This window comes from Peromyscus maniculatus, chromosome 21, assembly GCF_049852395.1.
Source record: "Peromyscus maniculatus bairdii isolate BWxNUB_F1_BW_parent chromosome 21, HU_Pman_BW_mat_3.1, whole genome shotgun sequence".
In the NCBI taxonomy this organism is placed as follows: domain Eukaryota; kingdom Metazoa; phylum Chordata; class Mammalia; order Rodentia; family Cricetidae; genus Peromyscus; species Peromyscus maniculatus.
Genome location: NC_134872.1, coordinates 35,920,164 through 35,941,567, shown reverse-complemented (window position 1 = coordinate 35,941,567; position 21,404 = coordinate 35,920,164). Strand labels below are relative to the sequence as shown.

The 21,404-nt window shown below is 41.8% G+C and overlaps 2 protein-coding genes across 17 annotated transcripts in view; both read left to right on the top strand.

Moving 5' to 3' along the window:
• Positions 1–17,942, top strand: part of Il1rl1 (interleukin 1 receptor like 1) — a 49,812-nt gene extending 31,870 nt beyond the window's left edge. For 11 of the 14 annotated variants that reach the window (XM_076557354.1, XM_076557353.1, XM_076557349.1 and 8 more), the window contains 10 exons: positions 2,024–2,227; positions 2,742–2,952; positions 3,932–4,106; positions 4,217–4,379; positions 5,851–5,919; positions 7,253–7,394; positions 8,066–8,211; positions 11,531–11,677; positions 13,101–13,268; positions 16,929–17,942. In XM_076557354.1, coding sequence (XP_076413469.1) covers positions 2,167–2,227; positions 2,742–2,952; positions 3,932–4,106; positions 4,217–4,379; positions 5,851–5,919; positions 7,253–7,394; positions 8,066–8,211; positions 11,531–11,677; positions 13,101–13,268; positions 16,929–17,332 — 1,686 coding nt within the window. In that variant the 5' untranslated portion in view covers positions 2,024–2,166 and the 3' untranslated portion in view covers positions 17,333–17,942. Of the gene's footprint in view, positions 1–666; positions 1,308–1,383; positions 1,822–2,023; positions 2,228–2,741; positions 2,953–3,931; positions 4,107–4,216; positions 4,380–5,850; positions 5,920–7,252; positions 7,395–8,065; positions 8,212–11,530; positions 11,678–13,100; positions 13,269–16,928 lie in introns of those variants that run through there. The other 3 variants (XM_042266221.2, XM_076557358.1, XM_076557357.1) reach the window with 3 other exon arrangements.
• A 2,665-nt stretch (positions 17,943–20,607) lies between these two features.
• Positions 20,608–21,404, top strand: part of Il18r1 (interleukin 18 receptor 1) — a 34,896-nt gene continuing 34,099 nt past the window's right edge. The window contains exon 1 of one of the 3 annotated variants that reach the window (XM_042266161.2): positions 20,608–21,133. The gene's annotated coding sequence lies outside the window, so the exon portion shown is untranslated. The remainder of the gene's footprint in view (positions 21,134–21,404) is intronic. The other 2 variants (XM_015998921.3, XM_076557360.1) reach the window with 2 other exon arrangements.

Genomic DNA, 21,404 nt, shown 5'->3' with positions numbered 1-21,404 from the left:
GCAGGCGAGTCACAAACAGCTGCATAAGGCATAAGCGAGGTTCCATATAAAGATTTGAATTATTTTTCTATTGGTGGACTGGTCTGGGGATGGTCTTCTAATCTTTCCTTTGTATGAAGACTTCAAAGGAAGCCTCATAGTAAAGCCAAGGCAATGATGCAGAGTAAAAATCAAAATCAACCAGCAATTTTTGTTTTATGTGAAGCCCCCAAAGGTGATGACCTCCTTGAAGCTTGGTTATTTATATCTCAGCTGAGAGTCATGAACTGAAATCTGAGGTGCTAGACCATGCTTTGGGCTGAGCCCAAGGTACTCTCTCCATTATAGAACATTTTCCTTCCTTCCTTCCTTCCTTCCTTCCTTCCTTCCTTCCTTCCTTCCTTCCTTCCTTCCTTCCTTCCTTCCTTCCTTCCTTCCTTCCTTCCCTCCCTCCCTCCCTCCCTCCCTCCCTCCCTCCCTCCCTCCCTCCCTCCCTCCCTCCCTCCCTCCCTCCCTCCTTTCTTTCTTTCTTTCTTTCTTTCTTTCTTTCTTTCTTTCTTTCTTTCTTTCTTTCTTTCTTTCTTTCTTTCTTCAAGACAAAGTTTCTCTGTGTGTAAGAGCCCCGGCTGTCCTGGAACTTATTTTGTAGACCAGGCTAGCCTCAAGCTCACAGAGATCTATCTTCCACTGCCTCCCAAGTGCTGGAATTAAAGGCATGTGCTACCACTGCCCGGCTCTTAGAGAACGTTTCTAAGCACCCATGAAGCATGAAGTCCTCCTTCATCTCAGGGCTTACCTCCCGCCCCTGCCCTCCCCTACCTGTCACCTGTGGTGGTTTGTGAAATTGCCCACACCACAAAAGCTGACTGTGCCCCCCTGACTGGTGTCAGACAGAGGTCATGTCAGGGAGTATGTGAAGGACAGTCTGGTGTGTGTGTGTGTCATTTGGACTGAATGTTGAGACATCAAGGAAAGAAACAGCATTGTTTATCTCATCTGGAACGACCATGCTAGCTAAAACAGGGGGAAGTAATTCAAGCAGTTCTCCTGAAATGGATTATAAATGTCCTTACAGTTAAATATTTATGTGGTAAGTTTAAGAATTCTTAGTGAGTGATACAGCAGCAGTTTTGGACAAGTCATGGATTTTGGCTGTAATTCAAATTTCATGGTGGGTGGGGTAGAAAATTACAAGATGCTGGTGTATTTAAAAATGAAAGAGGGAGTGTGTCTACATGGGTTCTCTACAGAAACAAGACAGCAGAGCTCCAAGGGCTGGGAGGTAGTCTCAGTGCCCTGAACTCACTCTCCCCAGCCCTTCATTTGGGGTAAGGATTGATAACTATCTGAAGTCTGTAAAAGAAAAAGGGTCCTGCTATTGAAAGAAATGTGTTCTTTGGAAATTACTGAAGATTCTCATATTTATTCCTACCTGTATCCCTCTCCTGGTGTCTGAAGAGAAAAGCTACATTAATCGATTCTTTTGTCCAAAAGCAAAAGCAAGGGGTTTAATTGCTGTTTTTAGACCTCCAGCAAACCTCTGGGGCTCCAGAACAAGCTGGGCCAGTGACAAGTTTTTCAGAGTTTTGGAGGACAGTCTTGGATGGCTTTTTGACTGAAGTTTTCCTTTCTTCATGCTTTGGTGATGGCTATCTGTGTGTACTGAAGTGTAAAACAACAGACGTGTGCACCTTGCCTCCAGCCTGCTACATGCCTGTGGTTTTGCATAACGCTGTGTTTTCTAGCAGCTACTCAATCTTATGGTTCTGATTTTTTTCAAATGTAAAAATTTGTTTTCTTTCCTCTTAATTTAGCTTCTTTCTGGGAATGCTCAAGAGACTGGTAAGATACAATTGTGAAATAATCTGCTCTCTTGTTCCAAGTTCAGTAGGAATAAATGTAACACCATATACCTGAAACCTACTCGTATTCATAAGTGAACTTAACAAATATCTGTTAATTGATTCTCCTTTATGGTCTTAAGTAAGTAAAAAAACAGGGCAAGATAAATATTTTACTGTGGCTGTATATGATTTCTTTTCAGTAGCTACGCTGACTTCTCTTCTGGACCCTAACTCAGACAACACTCACCAAACCCGCCGTGAAGACAGCATTTCCATTCTGTGTCACTGACCCGTCCGAGGGACCTCCGCCATCAGTCACCAGCCCGCGACTGAGAAACGGAGAATGGGGCTTTGGGCGTTGGCGATCCTGACAGTTCCCACGTATTTCACAGTGACAAAGAGCAGTAAGTACTGATTCTCAGAGAAGTTGTACGTTTTTGAACTTAAGTAATTCTGGGCACATTTGCTGCATTTCAGTTGCTTGCCTTAGGTCATTTGGGGCTGAATTGTGTGCTCCAAAGTGATTTCCTCTTCATTCAGTATTTATCATAAATCTCTCAGAAGGAATTCCCTATGGTGAGTGGGTCGTAATATTTGAGTTACATAAATCAAGATTTAACACAGTACCTGCTTGTGGGAGGCATTATGGGCATTTATTGACTGACAATATGATCAGGTACATATAGATGCTTTCTTCTGGGAACAAAAGGGAACATAACCTGAAATTGATTCCTTAGTTTATTGTACCATGTAGCACATTTAGTAAAGGCTTTTAATTGTTGACTTATTATTTCTCGAAGCATCACAACAGATGATCTATTTAATAATCTAATCATGAATGAAAGCATTAAGTTGGATAAAGGAACTGTGGTCTTTTCACACGGTCACTTCAGGATCATGTTCATACTTTATCTGTAGGTAAACCATTCTGGGGTCTGGAAAATGAGGCTTTAATTATGAGATGCCCCGCAAGCAGCGGTTCCCTTTATCCCGTGGAATGGTATTACTTAAATACAAATGAAAGTATTCCTACTCAAAAAAGGAATCGGATCTTTGTCTCAAGAGATCGTCTGAAGTTCCTACCAGCCAGAGTGGAGGACTCTGGGATTTATGCTTGCATTATCAGAAGGTATTGTGCAGGAAACCATTATCAGCCTTGTGCCTGCTCCTTTTTCATTAATGATTGACAGCCCAGCTGTCCTTGCTTTCTCTCTGCTCTGCCCCTCAGTGGAATGGTTAAATCTATAAAGTGATTTGAACAAGAAAGTACACCTGAGAAGACCAGCAGCCTGACGGATGATGAGCTATTGAATATACCACAGCCAGGGCATATATATGTATATAACCTAATTAGAAAAAGGCCTGGCTTTTCTAGTGACCCAAGAACAATGAATAATCACTGACTGTTGTCTGGGAGTAAGAACAAACTAACATAACAAATGGAAGGAAGCCCAGACATTTGGCATCACAAATATCTGTGTTGGGTGAAAAGGTGTAGATGCCAGATCCCAAGACAAAGAGGTAGACTGCAGAGACCCAGGGTCTAGGTAAATCCCTCAGTCTGAACTGTAATTGCCCCATGCTTAGATTTCACACTATCTTTGGTACCCACACAGTGTCAGAATAGCCTAGGTATAGTTTGATGCCTCGGCTTAGAGACTACAGTTTCCAGTCTATGCCCTTATCCCAGTTTGTTGTGTGGTGCCACCATGTGACTTCCCTGTCTCTCAGGGTCTCATCTCTAAAATTCATACAGTTGTATCAGTATGATCCCAAAAACATTGCTATAAGAATAACATGATGAAATCCATGAAGCTTAACTCTGCATGTGGTTCAAGAAACACTAACATATATTTGAGTTAGGATCCCAGAGTTACAGTAGGTGTGACGCATGAGGACCTGGTGAAGCTGTTTCCAGAGCTTTGCTTCATCTCAAGGGTAACAAAAGAAGTCTTTGAAGGCTCGAGATTTTAATGATTACTTTTCAGTAAGAGAAGAACTGTATACATCATTTTTGGCCCGAGCAAGATTGTGCAAGGGATAGGGTTGGATGAAACTATCTCACGGTAGTAAGTATTCCTTTCTAAATGTTTGCCTTCTTTCAATAGTCCCAACTTGAATACGACTGGATACATGAATGTCACCATACACAGACAGCCACCAGACTGCAACATTCCCGATTATTTGATGTACTCAACAGTAGCTGGATCAGAAAAAAACTCCAAGATAACTTGTCCAACGATTAGACTCTATAACAGGACAGCACCTGTTCAGTGGTTTAAGGTAAAAGTTTGAAATTTGGGGAGAAAATACAGAATTTGCACAATCGATGTAGTTGAAAGTGAAAAGGTCAGGGGAAGAGGAGTGGACTGTTTTTCTTGTCATTGCCTCAGAACTGCAGAGCCCTGCAAGGCCCGAGGTACAGGGCGCATGGAGCATACTTGTTCATTAACAACGTGAGGCAGGATGATGAAGGAGATTACACGTGTAAATTCACGCACACTGAGAATGGAACCACTTACGTTGTGACGGCAACCAGATCATTCACAGTGGAAGGTAAGCTCCTGGCTTCAACCAGGTTCAAGATTCAAACAAAAACAAGAAGGAAGAACTGAGTACTTCCTTCCCGTTGCCTTTCCTATCCACTATCCCTATTCCACTCCTTTCTGTTTCCCGTCCACATACTCTACTGTGACAGGAAGTTGCTGCTACACAAAAGATTTGAGAACTCCAGGGAAAGATATGATATTATTGAACCAAAGCCATGCATAGCTATTTTTTTTTTTTTGAGATTGATTTTCAAGGGCAACCCAGTCTAAATTTCCTTTTTTTTTTTTTTTTTTTTTTTTGGACTGATTTCCAGAATGTGGATGTAACTAAATACTGGATGCTCCAGTTTTATACATTTTCTCAGAAGTTACTCACCTCCTAAGCTCTACCTCATCTCTAGATTGCTGGCAATAACCCGTGTAATGCTGCATAAACAGGTGTACTGCCTGAGAGGGATTAATGACAAGGGGGAAGATTTGCACAACATTTAGCAAAGACGTGACTCATGTCTGTGCATAGCTGGTTGAGTTCATGGATGTAGAAGCCACAGACAGAGGCCTGAGTATAACAGGCACAGTGACCTTTATACACGGTGCTGAGTGGATTTCAGTCATGGCTTACGATGCTTTTGATATCATTAGCATCTACGAAGCAGGCCATTTGTTTAGAAAAGAACTGTTCCCCAATATATTGTCAGTATTATAGAAGCCATTTGAGGGGAGGATTTCCTAATCACGTCTGAGGGAATTTCCAGAATTGAGGTCTTTTACGCACAGTTTCCTTTACAGAAGAGATGAGGGTCTCACCATCCAAGTGGTAATGAACAGGAAAAGGACTAAGCAACACTGAAGGAAACATTTTGTTTAGAGCCTTTTCAGTACTCCATTGCGGGAGCATAAGCGTCATCAGACCACAGTTGTGTTTGTCTCTCATTGTTTAATGTCAACTCCGGCAATGTTTCTTAATCTCAGTGCCCAGAAATAAATGAGCACCCAGGGATGAAGGATTCATCCATGCTCCAAGAGACCTCCTGCTTCCCTCTGTCTCAGCCTCAGTGGTCATAGGAAGGAGACCTCCTGAGGATGAACACTGGTGGAGGGTGGTGAGCAGCAGACCTGTGGGCTCATGAATGTGTCGCTTCCACGAGTCTATTGGCTTCCTCTTCTCTGTACGTTCATGCCTATTCTACAGAATCATGGTTTACACATAATTGTTAAGTCACACAATTAGTGGGTTAGACCAGTATTTGTCTTCATGATATAGAAGACATCAAAAAGGATCATAGCAATCAGAAAAAGTGTTGCTTAAATCATTTGTTTGATTTGCGTGTGTGCACACGCATTGCCAAAGGTTATTTTCAAAATGGTTGACACAATGCTGTGAAACGAAATAGAAATATAAAAAAGACTAGCTTTATATTGATGACCAATCAATGTATTAATAATACTTATATTTTATTTCTGTTTTTAATTTCAAGACAAAGGCTTTTCTGTGTTTCCAGTAATTACTGCTCCTCCACACAACAAAACAATAGAAGTGGAAATGGGTAAGAAATTTTAAAAAACTCCCTGTTAACATGGAAAATACTTCCTTATGATGTGGGGTCTGGTTTCCTATGGCAGAAGGGTCATGTAATTAGCAGAAGGGAACCTGGGGGTCATGTGACATGGCAGTATAGAAACACCTGTGCCTGTCATAGCAAAATGCAACACTGCATTTGTATTGAGTCTTGGAGTTCATGGCTCATGCTTAAACATCTCTTGTTATGGTCACGTCTACCCAACAGGCAGATGTGCTCACTTACTTTTGTGTAACTTAGGTTCAGAGATGCTCAAAGGCACCCCGTAGGTTGTAGATGAGTGACAGCAAAAGAATATGAATACAGATGTCTGAGTCTTTATGTCTCGTCTCTTGTTGGTTTCCGTTCGAAGCTGGATACAATGACAGCCACTTGGTGCCTGAAACACCATGATGAGTCATACCTCTCTCATCACACATCTGTAACCTCTAACTATAAGTAACCACACTCCTGGCCTCAGTGTATCACTCTCCGATGAGCGATGGTTTTTGCATTCTTCCTTATTATGCCCACACTGTTATTCCTCATTTCTGGAGAGTAAGATCATATAAAACCTCCTGTTTGTAATCCTTCCTGCCACCCTCTTCCTGGCCAAAGAACAACATTTGACTCTGTATCCTCAGCTCAAGTCTTGGCTACCACCATTTCCATCTATAGTGTGGTAGCCTCTTGTCTTTTCTCCATAGTTTTGCTGTTCCAGAGACTTTCAGGTCCTCATGTCCATTATATGCGTCATTTTAGACAAGCTCCTGGTGGGAACCTGTAGTTCAGGGAGGGAGGGCTGGATGTGTAACTGTGGCCAAAATCAGCTCTGATGTTTTCACTTCCGAAAGAACATCTTGAGTTGAAGGGCTTGGGATGGAATACCGGAGAGTACTCTTTGTGAATGTTTACATCCAGGATAATAGTTGGGATAGGTAGAGCAGTTTTATCTCCAACGGCAGCTCACAGAGAGACAAGGGGAATTCTATAGGAAGAGAAAGACATGGAAGGGACCAGTGGAAAAAAAAGAAACTCACATTTCAACTATCAGCAACTCCTTCATGATGATGTGAGGCTGTGAAGGCAGAACAAGCTTAGTGTTCCCTGAGGTGAGAGGGTGGTGGGGGCTATGAGAAAAATGGAGATGCTAGCGGGGGGCGGGGGGAAGGGGTGGGTAGAGAGCAAAGGAGGAAAGGAGGCACCGGAAGGAGTTGAGGAAGAGAAGTGAGCAGAACTGCAGAAGGTTATTACATTTGGTGAAACTGATGCCACTTGCAGAATTTCATTTTCCTTGTGAATCTCTTCACTTCACATCTAGGAAAAACAGTGAACATCACCTGCTCAGCTTGCTTTGGTAAAGGCTCTCAGTTCTTGACTGATGTCCTGTGGCAGATTAATAAAAGGAATGTTAAAAATTTTGGTGAAGAAAGAATTCAAGAGGAGAAAGAACAAAATCAAAGGTATTTAATCTGTCTGTCTCTTTCTCTCTCTCTCCCTCCATCCATCCATCCATCCATCCATCCATCCATCCATCCATCCATCCATCCATCCATCCATCCATCCACCCATCCACCCACCCATCCACCCACCCACCCACCCACCCACCCACCCACCCACCCATCCATCCATCCACCCATCCATCCATCCATCCATCCATCCATCCATCCATCCATCCATCCATCCATCCATCCACCCATTCTCCCATCCATCCATCCATCCATCCATCCATCCATCCATCCATCCATCCATCCATCCATCCATCCATCCACCCATCCATCCATCCATCCATCCATCCATCCATCCATCCATCCATCCATCCATCCATCCACCCATTCTCCCATCCATCCATCCATCCATCCATCCATCCATCCATCCATCCATCCATCCATCCATCCATCCATCCATCTATTGAGACAAGATTTTACTATGTAGTTCTGGCTATCCTGGAGCTTACTGTTTAGACCAGGCTAGCCTCAAACTCACAGAGATCCTTCTGCTTCTTGAAAGATGGGGTTAGAGGCTTGTATCACCATGCCCAGTTAATTCTATATTGGAATTGAAAATCCCCTGCTCCCTCCTCACGGTTGGCACTTGCCAGGAAAACATTATCAGTAACACACTGCCTTCTCAGTTCCAGCAATGACATGGATTGTTTAACCTCAGTGTTAAGAATAACTGATGTGACAGACAAGGATTTGTCCCTGAAATATGACTGTATGGCCCTGAACCATCATGGCATCATAAGGCACACTGTGAGACTGAGAAGAAAACAGACAAGTAAGGAATGTTGCTCACACTTAGCTGGACTAAATTGCCTGAATCAAGTGTAAACTGCAGTTCTCAGAGGACTGTGTGTTGCAGTTTGGTCCTGGGGAATCCATCACGATCACAGGACTAGTTGGCTAGTGTCATGAGATGTGCTTCTCCTGTTGAAGATGCTCTTTAAATCTGGTCTTTCCAGGATGTTTCTGTCTCCCAGGAGGACTCTGGGCCACTGTATTCCCCCTCCTCCGTTTTCTCAAGTCCTCTTCCTCTCCTCCCCTTTCTTTGCATGTTCTCCCTCCCTCTTTCCTCCCCTTCTCTCTAGGCTCCTTTTCACCTATCAGTGGCTTCCTCAGTCATCCTTTGCACAGTCTGCAAGGGACACCAGTGCTTCTATTGGGTTCAAAGGAATAAATCTGTTGTGTCTCTTTGTGTAATCTTGTCACAGAAAATAACTTACAAACTTTTCATCCAGAGCACTTATCAATTTCTTTGCTTGGTCTTTGAGTTTACACCTATAGTCATCCTGATGGGTAGATGACCAGTTTGATTCCTTAAGAGTGGAGAGAAAACATTTTTACCCTTATCACTCTCTTTTATGATACTTACCACTCCCTTAATGGTAATACAACTAAGGTAAAAAAATATCAAGAGGGTAGGGGAGGGAGAGAGATATTTGCTCTAAGCTCATAGCAATATGTGGAGCATTCGTTTGGATGAATATATTGATTAAAAGGATAGGGTGGGGGTACCAATTTGATATAGTCATGTTGTGTCTCTGCCTGATGGAGTACTTGGGATTTTTGTTGGTTTCCTATGGAGACCAATCTGGCCTGGGACTCATAGAGTTCTACCTGCCTTTGCCTCCCAAGTGCTGGGATTAAAATATGTGTCACTGTACTCAATCAGAATTTTTCTTGTTTTGGTTTTGATTTTAGCCTCTGACTTGTAAATTAAAAAAAAGAAAAGAGTTGTGATTCATAGGTGACCAGAGTTGTGATGACCAGACTCATAGGTAACTCTTAGTGCTATCTTGTTCAGCAAGACGTTACGCATCTGCCTCCATAATGGTGCTGCTCAGGATGACCATGGACCATAGCACTGTGTTAGAGGATGGTTGTGGGAACAGTGAATTCCACAGGGAAAGGGAAACCACATCCCTGCCCTCACCCAGCAAGACCTTATGTCCCTTGTGCTCTCCTCTAGATTTCTGAATCTTTTCTAGTTACGTTTCTATTGGAATTATATTTGTGCTATCTGGAGTTTTATATTTGTTTTGTTTATGTGTGATTTTGTACTCTCTAGTTTATTTTTAATTCACCTGTTAACATTCAAATCAACGTGTTTATACTGTTTCGACAAATCAGCATATTAAATAAAAATTGTCTCTACTGTTGTTGAATTATCATATTGATCCTTTGTTTCTAAAATTCTGATATTTCTTAAATTTAAATAACAAAAGCTTAAAAAGCCTCCCTCTGCATATTCCTAAACACTGTTCGGTGCAAATTTAGGGTCTGTGATAACAATAGTACATGCACATATTCAGTGTTTCCTGTGTTCAGGCCGGATCTAATTACTTTCCCTTGAAGTTATCGTTTATCTTCTCAGCACCAGACCTATACAATTTGTTAACTTCACTCACTAAGTGAGGAAGCGAGGGTAGAGTGACCCCAAGGGATTGCCAAGTATCCTAGACCCAAGACTCAACACAGATGACATTTTCCTGTTTATAAACACTGACAAGAAGCATTTGTGTCTAGTCATTGATGAGAAAATTGATGATGATGTTACAAATTCGGAAGCACTTGGACAAATGTTGAACATCAACTTTCAGGGACATCTTGAATTAAAGGCTTGCCTCTTGTTGAATATGTTCAGGTATCCACATAGATACTTTGCCAACAATAGTCCACCCTTTCTTAGCACCTATCCAGCTGGACTTTTAGACAGTTCTTCCAAATGAGCTCCTTGGGAAGTTCTTACTTAAGTCTAGAGAAATAAATACAGCAACCTCTGGCCTGTTTTGAGCTCTCTCCGCATCTTTGGATCACCAGACTTTGGTGTCTTGAGTTCATTGTTCTAGATACACACAGATGGTGAACTAGGAGAGGTGGTAGAGGATTGGCAACTATTAGTAAAGATGTTCATGTCAGATCTTGGAGCCTCTGCGTGGGGACTTGCAAATAAGATTAAAAACAAAAACAAAAACAAAAACAAAACAAAAAAAAAAACACTGACTAGGTCAAACTTGAGATTCTATTCTAATCAGGTGTAAGTAGCACCACACCACTTCTAATAAGTCTATGAGGATCATAAAGTTAAAACTGCCAAGAGTACCATGAATGGTAACTTGTACACGTGTCTTACAAGTTCCTGAAGTTGGAAGCCATGTTGCTTGTGTGTTTTGTGAAACAAGAAATGTGGGACCAAGCTCAGAGAGAGCCGAAGGAAAGTCTCAACAAGGGAAGTCCCCAGCATGATAGAACCCAGCCATCTGACTTCTCCATTACAGATAGTCAGTGACCTGCAGCCCTGTTTTCTATATCCCCCACCCCCTAGATGCAATAAACCCCGGACCTACTGACTCACGCTCCTTAGCACTGCCAACGAATACTGACCTTGCCAATTCCCTTCTCATTATTTCATGAGTTCAGATATTCATCTTCCCGTCATGTACTCACTCTATTGTATTCGTTCAGTGTGCCATCTCTTCCCATAAGAACAAGCCTTCCACTACTATCAGTTTAATCTTGGTAAAAAGAACTTTCATCTTCAATCCTCCATTCCTTCATATTATGACAAATTTCATAGCAAGAGTTTCTGATCAAACACAGGCCTGACCACATCTTCCACTGATTCCCCAAACTGAATTGCTATAGTTCTCAGAACACACACACTCCCACCTCTGCATATGGCCTCAGCATCCTCTCTGGACTAGAGGGGTTTGCCTTTTCTAGATCTTTCTGAATCCTCTCCATCCTTTAGTGGTCTCATTCTTCAGGAAGCCTTCTTTACTTATGCTAGCATAGAGCAAGCTCACTTCAAAATGTCTCTGTCAGCTGAAATCCCTTTTTATCTCCTATCTTACTTGGGTTCACAAGTGTCTGTATGTCTCCCTTACACCATGCTACCGAGCCTCAAGATTTTCACAGAGTATAGGCTAAAAAAATTGATTTGTTGATTTTGAAAGTATTCATAAAAACTCCATGTTGGTTTATTGGGTGAGAATGTCTCGTGGTTTCAAGAAATATCAACATTCATGCATCCATCCATTCTATCTTATTTTACTAATACTAATGATAGTTTTTCTCATCTCCCCATCTCTTGATAGCTGATCATCAAAGCACCTACTACATAGTTGCGGGATGTAGTGTATTGCTAATACTTGTCAATGTCTTGGTGATAGTCTTAAAAGTATTCTGGATTGAGATTGCTCTGTTCTGGAGGGACATAGCAACACCTTACAAAACTCAAAATGGTGAGTATCAAGTTCAAGATTCTCTTTGCAAGAGAAAGTCCTGCAGTGACTATTATTTGTCTATTGATGTTATGCTGCTTAACTCAATTTCTGTTTTCTTTGTAACCTCATCAGCAAGATCTTGGCATCTACACAGGTCATTTTCCATGTTTCTCCTGTCACTCCTTGTACTCTTGATATTCATCTCAAATATTCTTGACATTCATCCTAAATATTCTCCTTAGTAGAATTACTATTCTTAGTGAGTTCCTGATAACAGACTCTGCCGAGACCCAGATAGGTTTCAATGTTTTGGGAAATATGTATTGAGAAAATTTTATGAAAGGACAACAATAAAATCATCCCTGCTTTTCAGATATGAGCAAGTTATAGATGAGCACAAAGCACATGTTGATTTTCCCATGAATTCCATGCATACACAGCTGCACAAACTTATACATGCAAAAAGAGTTCTGGTGAAACGGAAACATTTGCCTTCATTTGAACGTTAATATATTAGGTATTTGTGATGAAGCAATCAATTAGCTCGTGCTTGTTTGATTTGTGGGAAATCCAGACCCCTTTTGAAATTTTACTTCCTTGTCAATATTAGCTTGAGCATATGAACTTCTTCTGATGAAGTATTGTGGTTTCCATATGTCCTTGATTTTGATTTCTGGGGTTTCAGTTACCACCCAGTACTCAGTGACTGTATTAGTTGACAGGTTTACTATTGAAGTACCACAGTGCTTCAGTTGTTTTCCTTTGAGATAAGGGCCATAAAGTGCTAGACCAGTGATTCTGCCAATTTTGTTGTAGTCCATTGTTCCATTTTGGTTACTAGTTATGGCTGTTAAACTCTTACTGTGCCAAGTTTATAAATTAGTCTTAGGTATGTGTGTGTAGGAGACAATGTGGAATAGAGGGCTTAGTACTATCCATGGCTTCGGGTATCCACTGGAGGCCTTTGAACCTGGGCCATGTGCTTAATGTGGAAAATGCTATGTGGGGAAAATGTAACAGGCACAGAAGGTGCCATCCATGATGATAAATACTAATAGCTTATAAACAATCTTGAAGTATCCTGAACAGACTCTCCATTCTCTATCATTCAAACTAAGATGTTAAAAACCATCCATCCATCCATCCATTCATCCAACCAACCAACCAACCAACCAATCAACCAACCAACCATCCAACCAACCAACCAACCAACCAACCAACCAACCAACCAACCAGACAAAGAAACCTTTGGCCTAGGTCTATTATTTCCTGGTCACATTTTATAACTGTGGATTTTTGGTATCTCTTGATTTTAAGAGTATTTTGGAAAATGAAGCATATTCAGTAACAGCCATATAACTTGGTGAGAACTGTCTCTCAACAGCCAGATGAGAGCTTTTAGAACCACTAATGAAATGGTACTTCTTGGTTTCATTCTCAGATGGCAAGATCTATGATGCTTACGTCATTTACCCACGGGCCTTCAGGGGCGGCTCAGCAGGAACCAGCTCTGTGGAATATTTTGTTCATCACACTCTGCCCGATGTTCTTGAAAATAAATGTGGCTACAAGTTATGCATTTATGGGAGAGACCTGCTGCCCGGACAAGGTAAAGCTGCCACCACAGGTCAAGGATTGAAACTCACTGAAAATAAAATTCTGGAAAGGAGACCAAGAGAGGGTAATGTTAGGTAGTGAGGAAGGATGGGGGTGGGGGAAAGGGCACATGGAATGGAAAAGAGGAGAAGAACCTGGGACAGATATAAGGGGTGTGAGGACACAAAGGGGTGGGAGAGATGAGGAAAAGAGAGAGAGCCACAGAAACACACTTCGTTAAAAAATGTTGTTATGGCATCTGACATATTACACAACAGTTTAAAAATTTTAAGTATAAAAAACTTTATATGATGTATGTAGTGAGAGTTATATGTTTGCATTAGCATTTTAATTTATCAGGTGAACTATATGCACCATTTCCTACGCTGCATTTTTATACTTAGCATTCTGTTTTGAAGATCATTTCATAGTAACAAGCAGAGGTAATTCTCATTTTCATAATGTGTGAGTTGTAATAGGGAATTTAGCTTAGACTATTTACTTTGTAATAAACAAATACATGAACAAAAAGAATTCACACAAAGAGACTTGTCCTTCTTGGTGATTGGTGAAGGACTTTCATTGATTGATGAATTATTTTAAGACAGGGTCTTTCCTGGTTCCCCTGGCTGGCCTAGAACTCACCATGTAGCACAGGCTGGCTTCAAATACATGACATGTGTTATGACTTATGAACTACCATACTTGGCTAAGACCAGAGATATTTATTAATTACATTAATTTTGTGTGTGCCACACATGTGTATGACAGCCAGAGGTCAACTTGCAAAGGGCCAGTTCTCCCTCCTACCATGTGGGTCTTGGGGATCAAACTCGGGTCCTGAAACTTGATGTCAAGCACTTTTACTTACTGAGCTACCTTGCTGGGCCAAGACCAGAGCTTTTAGACTGTTTTTTGGGAGATGCTCATCATTTACTCTTCTCATCCCAGCCCTCTCCTGACAGTGAGATGTTCACAGCAGTGTGGATGGAACATGGTGGGATCAGTCAGGGCCCTCACCGGTACACTAGCTGTCATTGCCCCAGCTTCGTTCCTTTGCATTCCACTAGAATAACACTGAAACTTTCACAATTGAAACATTACATCATCCTCCCTTTCCGCCTGCCTTCCAATCCTTCCCCCTTGCTCTTTCTTGAAATCATGGCCTTTTTTTCTTTGTTATTGCTGCACACACACCCATAAATACTTATACACACACACACACACACACACACACACACACACACACACACACACACACACACAGAGAGAGAGAGAGAGAGAGAGAGAGAGAGAGAGAGAGAGAGAGAGAGAGAGAGAGAGAATAACTCGTCTCGTCTCATTTCATGTTACTTGTATGTAAATAATTTCAGGGTTGACCACTTGGTATAGTGTAATCAATCAGAGGGCTCATCCCAAAGAGCTTTTCTACTCTCAACATTCCTTAGTTGCCATTTGGGTTTTTCTTTTTGTTTGTTTGTTTTTTGTTTTTGTTTTTGTCTATGGCTGGGACCCCATGAGATTTCCCCTTCTGTGCTAGTATATCTATTCACGTTGTACATTTTCAGGTCTTGTTTAGGCAGACATATTGTTGAGGTATCATGGGTGAAGAAGCTGTCCTGTCATTTCTAGAAGACACACCTCACAGCAGCTGACCTGGTCTTCGGGCTCTTACAATCTTTCCACCCCTCTTCCCTTATATCCTCTGAGCCTTAGGGGAAAGAGTCTTGATGTAGACTCCCAACTGTGGCTTGGTGCCCCACACTTGTTTGCTCTCTGTTTTTTTGACTAGTTGTAATTTCCTATAATAGTCTCCAACTACGTTTCTGTGTCCCATGGGCTAGCTAGAGGGTCTCTGGCAGGAAGGGTCTGGAGTCTCGAGAGTTATGAGGTGGGGAGAAGGTCACAGTCTTTTACTGTTGGGCACAGCCATCTCTGAAACTTTCTGCTCTCTCCAAGAGACCTAACAAAAAAATCAAGGGAAAGATTTTGACTCTGATATCCATAGCCTATAGCGAAGATATTTGAAAGAGCTGAGAAAGTCCTGCTGGTTTTCCTTAAGCTGATGAAACAGTTTGCAAATTTGTATTCTCAGGGCAGCGGAACAATGGCTTCTGTTTCTTAGTGTTCTTAGCGAAATCTCACATACTTTTGATTGTTTTATCACAATGCCAGCCATTTCAACAGACTGTTTTTCCCCTCCCTCTATAGGTTTAGGCCAAGAGTTTTCTAATTTTCCCTGACAACTTTTCTTTGATTCCTCAGAGGTCCACCATGGTTTGGAGTGAGAATGGGGACAGAAAATCGTAAGCATATTGCCTAGTGAAATTCACATTTACTAACTTTTTAAATTACGGTGTCTACTAAAGGAGAGGAGCTTAAGTAGAGTAGATTAACAGGCACGTGCACAGAGCAATCTGATTTCTTCTCAAATATCTGATCAATGCTGACACTGTTATAAGAGACCTGAAGTTATGAGGGTGCAATCTCAATCTTCTTAGGGGCTCCTCCCTGCTTTGCCAGCTCTGCTGCAGACTGTTGCATGGATAGAAAATAGTGGGCAATGGCCACTGGTGTCCTTTCCATGTCTCACATCTGTTCAAGGACCTGTAGGACCTCTACCTGTCTATGGCGGTATGCCTAGCTGCCCGATCTTCATCTCTTCTTTCCTCTTCATCCAGCTAATTTCTATTAACACTTTCTTATCAACCAAACTCAGAAGCTTGGATGGATGCTCTCTGGGGATCCAGCTTGTATTGTTCTTGTCGGATGGCAGCACTGTCCTTTGGATGGTTTCCTCTTCCCCTCCCTCAGTGCATGAACCCTGATCTTTCCTCAACCCAGGGACAGCAAAGCCCACAGAACACCACTCGTCCCTTAGAGAAAGTTGGTAGCTGTCCAGTGCACTGTGCTTAGGTTCTTGCTAGATATCTTCCACTCTCCTTTGATGTCCACTCTGCATCTCTTTCCATCCAAAAAATTCCAACCAACACAAGGATCCATCTGTCACCATTTCACAATATTTTCTCATTCCAGCTGATTAGAAGTAACCACAGCTCTCTAAGAAGATCTTGAGTTGTTCACAGCTTCACTGCTTTCATGTACTTTCACCCTCTGCAGTGAGTGCTAGGCGGGACTTTTTTTTTTTTTTTAAAGTCTACTCAGAGCTAATTGCATCCATCACCTTGGCTTTGGCACAGGCACAAAGATTGACTTTGAAAGGGGATATGACTTTTCTTAGGATTATTTTTTAAAGCATGAATTGAATCAGCTCTCCAAACAGAGATCATTGTGGGGTAAAGGGACCCAGGACTTCTCTTGTAGCATTGGTCAGTTGAGAGGATCAATACTTGCAGAGTTTGCACCCTACGGTGTATGAATTAAAATGTTGACCATCTTGAATACATGCCAATAGTCAGCTTAAGATGATAAGAGACTAAGAATTAAATTCTAATGAATGAATTCTAAGCCCCCCATGAAAGGCCCTTGGACAGATATTCTTGTAGTAAAAATCAGTAATGTCATTTCTAATTTCTGAATATGACTCCATCAGCTTAGAATCTCCCATCAGATTACAACAAAAAGAACTTTTAAATATCCAGAATGTTCACGATTCAGACATTAAATGTACAAAAGGAATGATAGGAGGTCTCTATCCATCTCCTGACTGTAGATGCAGCCACTGTAGTGGAAAGCAGTATCCAGAGCAGCAGAAGACAGATGTTTGTCCTGGCCCCTCGCATGATGCACAGCAAAGAGTTTGCTTATGAACAGGAGGTTGCCCTGCACAGCGCCCTCATCCAGAACAACTCCAAGGTGATTCTTATTGAAATGGAGCCTCTGGGTAAAGCCAGCCGACTGCAGGTTGGGGACCTTCAAGATTCACTCCAGCACCTTGTGAAAATGCAGGGGACCATCAAGTGGAGGGAAGACCACGTGGCCAACAAGCAGTCTCTAAGCTCCAAATTTTGGAAGCATGTGAGGTACCAAATGCCAGTGCCAAACAGACTCCCCAAGTTGGCATCTGGTGCGGCTCCTCTGAGTGACAAGACATGCTTGGACCTGAAACACTTCTGAGTTGTGGGCCTGACCAGCCAGAGCTGGGTGTGTCCCAGGAGCAGGCAGTGGAGTAGAGCTGTGAAGACTTGGAATGTCAAGGGTCGCAGCCTCAGGTCCCAGCTAACAAACTATGCTAGCTCATTTTCCTATTTGTGGATGGGGCCATACCTCCCTTCTCTGTGCTTTCCTTTGTCCATGTCATCCGTTTGTGGCACAACATCATCCCCTGTGCCTTTTTTTCCATTTCTCTCTTTATTCCTTCTTTTTAATCCCCATCAGTAATCTACTTTCTGAGTATCAAGCTGATGTTCTTGCATAGAATTCTGATTCATTTCAAAGAGCATTCTCATGTCCAGATGGAGAACACCAGTAGGAAATCACATTCCCAACACACCAGAATTTCTGTCTTATCTTTTTTGGCAGTTACACAGTTTTGTCATGTCAATATCGCCAAATTTGTTAGAATACCTCGTCCAAATCACCATTAAAATCATGTTTTTTTTTTTCAGTTCTAAATGTCTTTCATCTGTTTTTATTCTCTTTAGAAATATTTTCTCACTAAAAAAGTAATAAAGGTATATTTGAAAACAGAAGGTATGAAAGAAAATATAATAAAAAGCAATTATAACCCTGTCATCTTAAGATTAATTTTGGCAAGTAAGTCTGTATTTTAGAATATGATTAAAATATATATATATATATATATATATATATATATATATATATATATATATGATTTGTATAGCTGGGATTGTACAATACTGACTTTGCATTTTTCCTATTTCTCACCATAATGAAAATCTGTGGCGCATCACTGAGTTTCTTTAACATCACAGATATTCAGAATGTCTCATCTTAGCTTGTGCTGCAAACTCCAGCTAAAGTGGCCACTATGAGAAACAAGTCTGCCATGCTACATGATCACATCTTCTACCTAACAACTCAAATACATTTTTCACCATGAGACAACTTACTTTTTGTGATATTTCTATGACACGTGTAGGGAATTTGGACAGAACAATCTGTAGTCAAAGGTCCTCTGGAAAGTCTTCTTCAGGAGAACACACATACTTCGGGGTCATAGACACCCAGGAGTGGATCCAGAGCCAAGGCAGATATCTTATTGGTACCTCGAGTTATGCTGATGGAGATGAGGCCTTCCTTAGTTGGGTTACTCACTAAGTGATGGGATTCCACACTGAAATGACAATGGAAACAGAATATATAGACTCTTGAAATGGAGAACAATTTTGAACTCACAGTCAACATATATTTCAGAGTCCTGGCTGCAGAGAAATCATATACCCAGAAGTCTGTGTAAAGGATCTAGAAACCCTTCTTTCTAGGGATCCCATACTCTTAATCTGTAACCTTAAGTTGGCTTGCTAGGTAAACATTTCATAAAGTTCAATTATAAAGGCTGAAGTTTTAGCTGAAGATGATCTGGAATTCAAATTTACCCTGCATCTATGCTGTGGTTGCCCATGCTATAACCACTTGCCCTATTGTAGTAGAGTGTTGTGTTCTTACATAGCATTATCTACTTTTATTGACTTGCCCAAAACTGACCCATGAAAGGCATGCTGTGTATATAACTAGTTCATACAGTAGAATGTGGGACCAGGAAGGAATCCTTGCTTTGGATAACCAGCTCCATGACTGTGAGTAAGTTCCTTAATGCCCTCTATTAAAAGTTTTCTTAGCTCAGATGAAATGCAATACCACACTAGATTCTTTTGCTAATAGAAAATAGAAGAATTTGGACTTCAGAAACAATTCAGTAAATACTCATATTTGGAATTATAAAATCTCATTGTATACCATGTGAGTTGACTGTATTTCATGATTTATCTTAATGAAGACCTCTAAAAATAAAATTCTCTCCAGTCTCCTCTCTGGGAATAGATGATTCATTATCCCTGCTACCTCACCCACCTAAAATGACCCAAGAAAACTATTGTTTGTTTCTTTTCAAGACTATTCTGACAATTTTAAACTATTTGCATTTTCATATATACGTTTTAGAGACATACTCTTAGTTTCTTAGAAAATTCCACCTAAGATTTGGATATTAATGTATATAGAACCCATAATATAGAGTCTAAAGTATGTTCTCTACCAATTGAGCTGTGTGGGCAGAGTTTCTCTGTGTCCAGGCAGTCAGCTCTGTACCATCAGCCAGCTCCTAAATAACCACACTGAGACTTATTATTAATTATAAATGCTTGACCAATAGCTTGGGCTTGTTACTAACTATCTCTTACAACTTTAATTAACCCATAATTCTGTGTTCTACCACGTGACTTGGCATCTTATCTCAGTAAGGCAAGTTCATCTTCAAGGACTCCACTCTTCTTCCCAGCATTCTCTCTGCCCTGAAAATCCTGCCTAGCTATTGGCCAGTCACTTCTTTACTAACAATGAGAGCAACACATCTTCATATTGTACAGAAGGATTATCCCACAGCATTGAAAAGTAGATAACCAGACAGAAATGCCTTTCAGTCCATGCGCTTGGTATCCACCTCCATCTGTGTGGCTTTTTCATTGCTCTCGCATGCTCTTCAGTTGCCCAAGTACAGAGCATGAGTCTTTCAAAGGATTAATGCTTTTGTTTAATGCTACTGTAATTGGCTCCCTTGCCAGATTTCCTGCTTCAGCTGTATCACTAATATAGAAACCTATAATTGATATTTCTGAGGTGAACCTGTATCTGACGATTTTGCTAAACTCAAGATAGTAGTTTCATTGCCTTGTTTTGATAGGTTTAAAGGGTGACCCACCTAAAAATAGCTTTTGTGGAAGCCATTACTTCCATTTTACCCTTTCCTACCCTTATAATTACAAACTTTTTCTTCAAAGTGCTTGTGCAGGTGAGAGCAGACATCATTTTCTGGTTACCAGTCACAGGAAAACAAAACATTTCTCCATGCGGCTGCTTGTAAACATTCTTTATCAGATTAGAAAGAGAATAATGAACCTTTCTGTGTCCAATTTGTGTGTCGTAGGAGTGTTAAAGTTTGTTAAAGACATGTTTTCCATTTATCCCAGCAAAATTATGCTTTTCCTATTTATGATATGCTGAATTATTTTTGATTGGGCAAAAATAATTGTGTCATTGACTCTGTGAGCATTCTCTTCGTGTGTGTTTGAAGAGTTCTAGGGTAACTATAAAAATCTAGAAATACCGTTCGTTTTCCTTTTTTTTTTTTTTTTGACCAATTTAAAATTTCTCCATTACGTCCCAATTGTGAATTCCGACTCATTCCAGAGGCTGGGCATCCTGGGCTGGTACTGGTTCCCTGTTGGCTCTGGGAGCCTGGCAGTCTTAAGGACTCTCTTCCAAGGGCCTCCTCCCTCTCTTCTCTCCAGCCCTCACCTCCCTCCCTCAGTGCAGGAGTCCTGGGTTCTTAGCGCCCTCTACCAGAAGGGTGCGGTGTGCACAGGTGGTTCTTTTTTGTTTGTTTTGTTTTGTTTTTGTTTTGTTTTACAAGACAGGGTTTTTCTGTGTAATAGCTCAGGTTATCCTGGAACTCACTCTGTAGACCAGGCTGACCTCGAACTCACAGAGATCCACCTGCCTCTACCTCCCGAGTGCTGGGATTAAAGGAGTGGTCACCGCCCTGCTATGGGCTCTACCACCGGTAGAGAGTAGATGGAGCTGCGCAGGTCCCAGGAAGCTGGAAGCCATGCGTCTTCGGGAGGTCCGGGACGGCGGAGAGTCCGCGGAGACCAGGACGCTCCACGGGCTTTCCCACGGCACGGCACGGTCTATCGCCTTGAGGGCTTGAGCTCCGGGAACTGGGGAGCTTATAGGCAGGTGAGCGGGGGCGAGGGGAGAAATCAGCACAGGCTTGGGCGGGGAGCGGGGAGCGGGTGGGCGCAGGGCATCCCAGACTGGAAACCTCAAGAGCTCCTGAGTGGAGCAGCCCACTTTTGGGAGCGCCCTGGACTTCAGTCTCCAGCTCACAACTCGGAGCCTGGAGCACCTTCCACCCCGGGCGGTGCCCACCTACGGCCTTAGCTTTTCTTTTCTTTTCACTGTTCTGTTCTTCCCCACCCCCGTATCTTTGGCTCCCCCCCAACCCCCA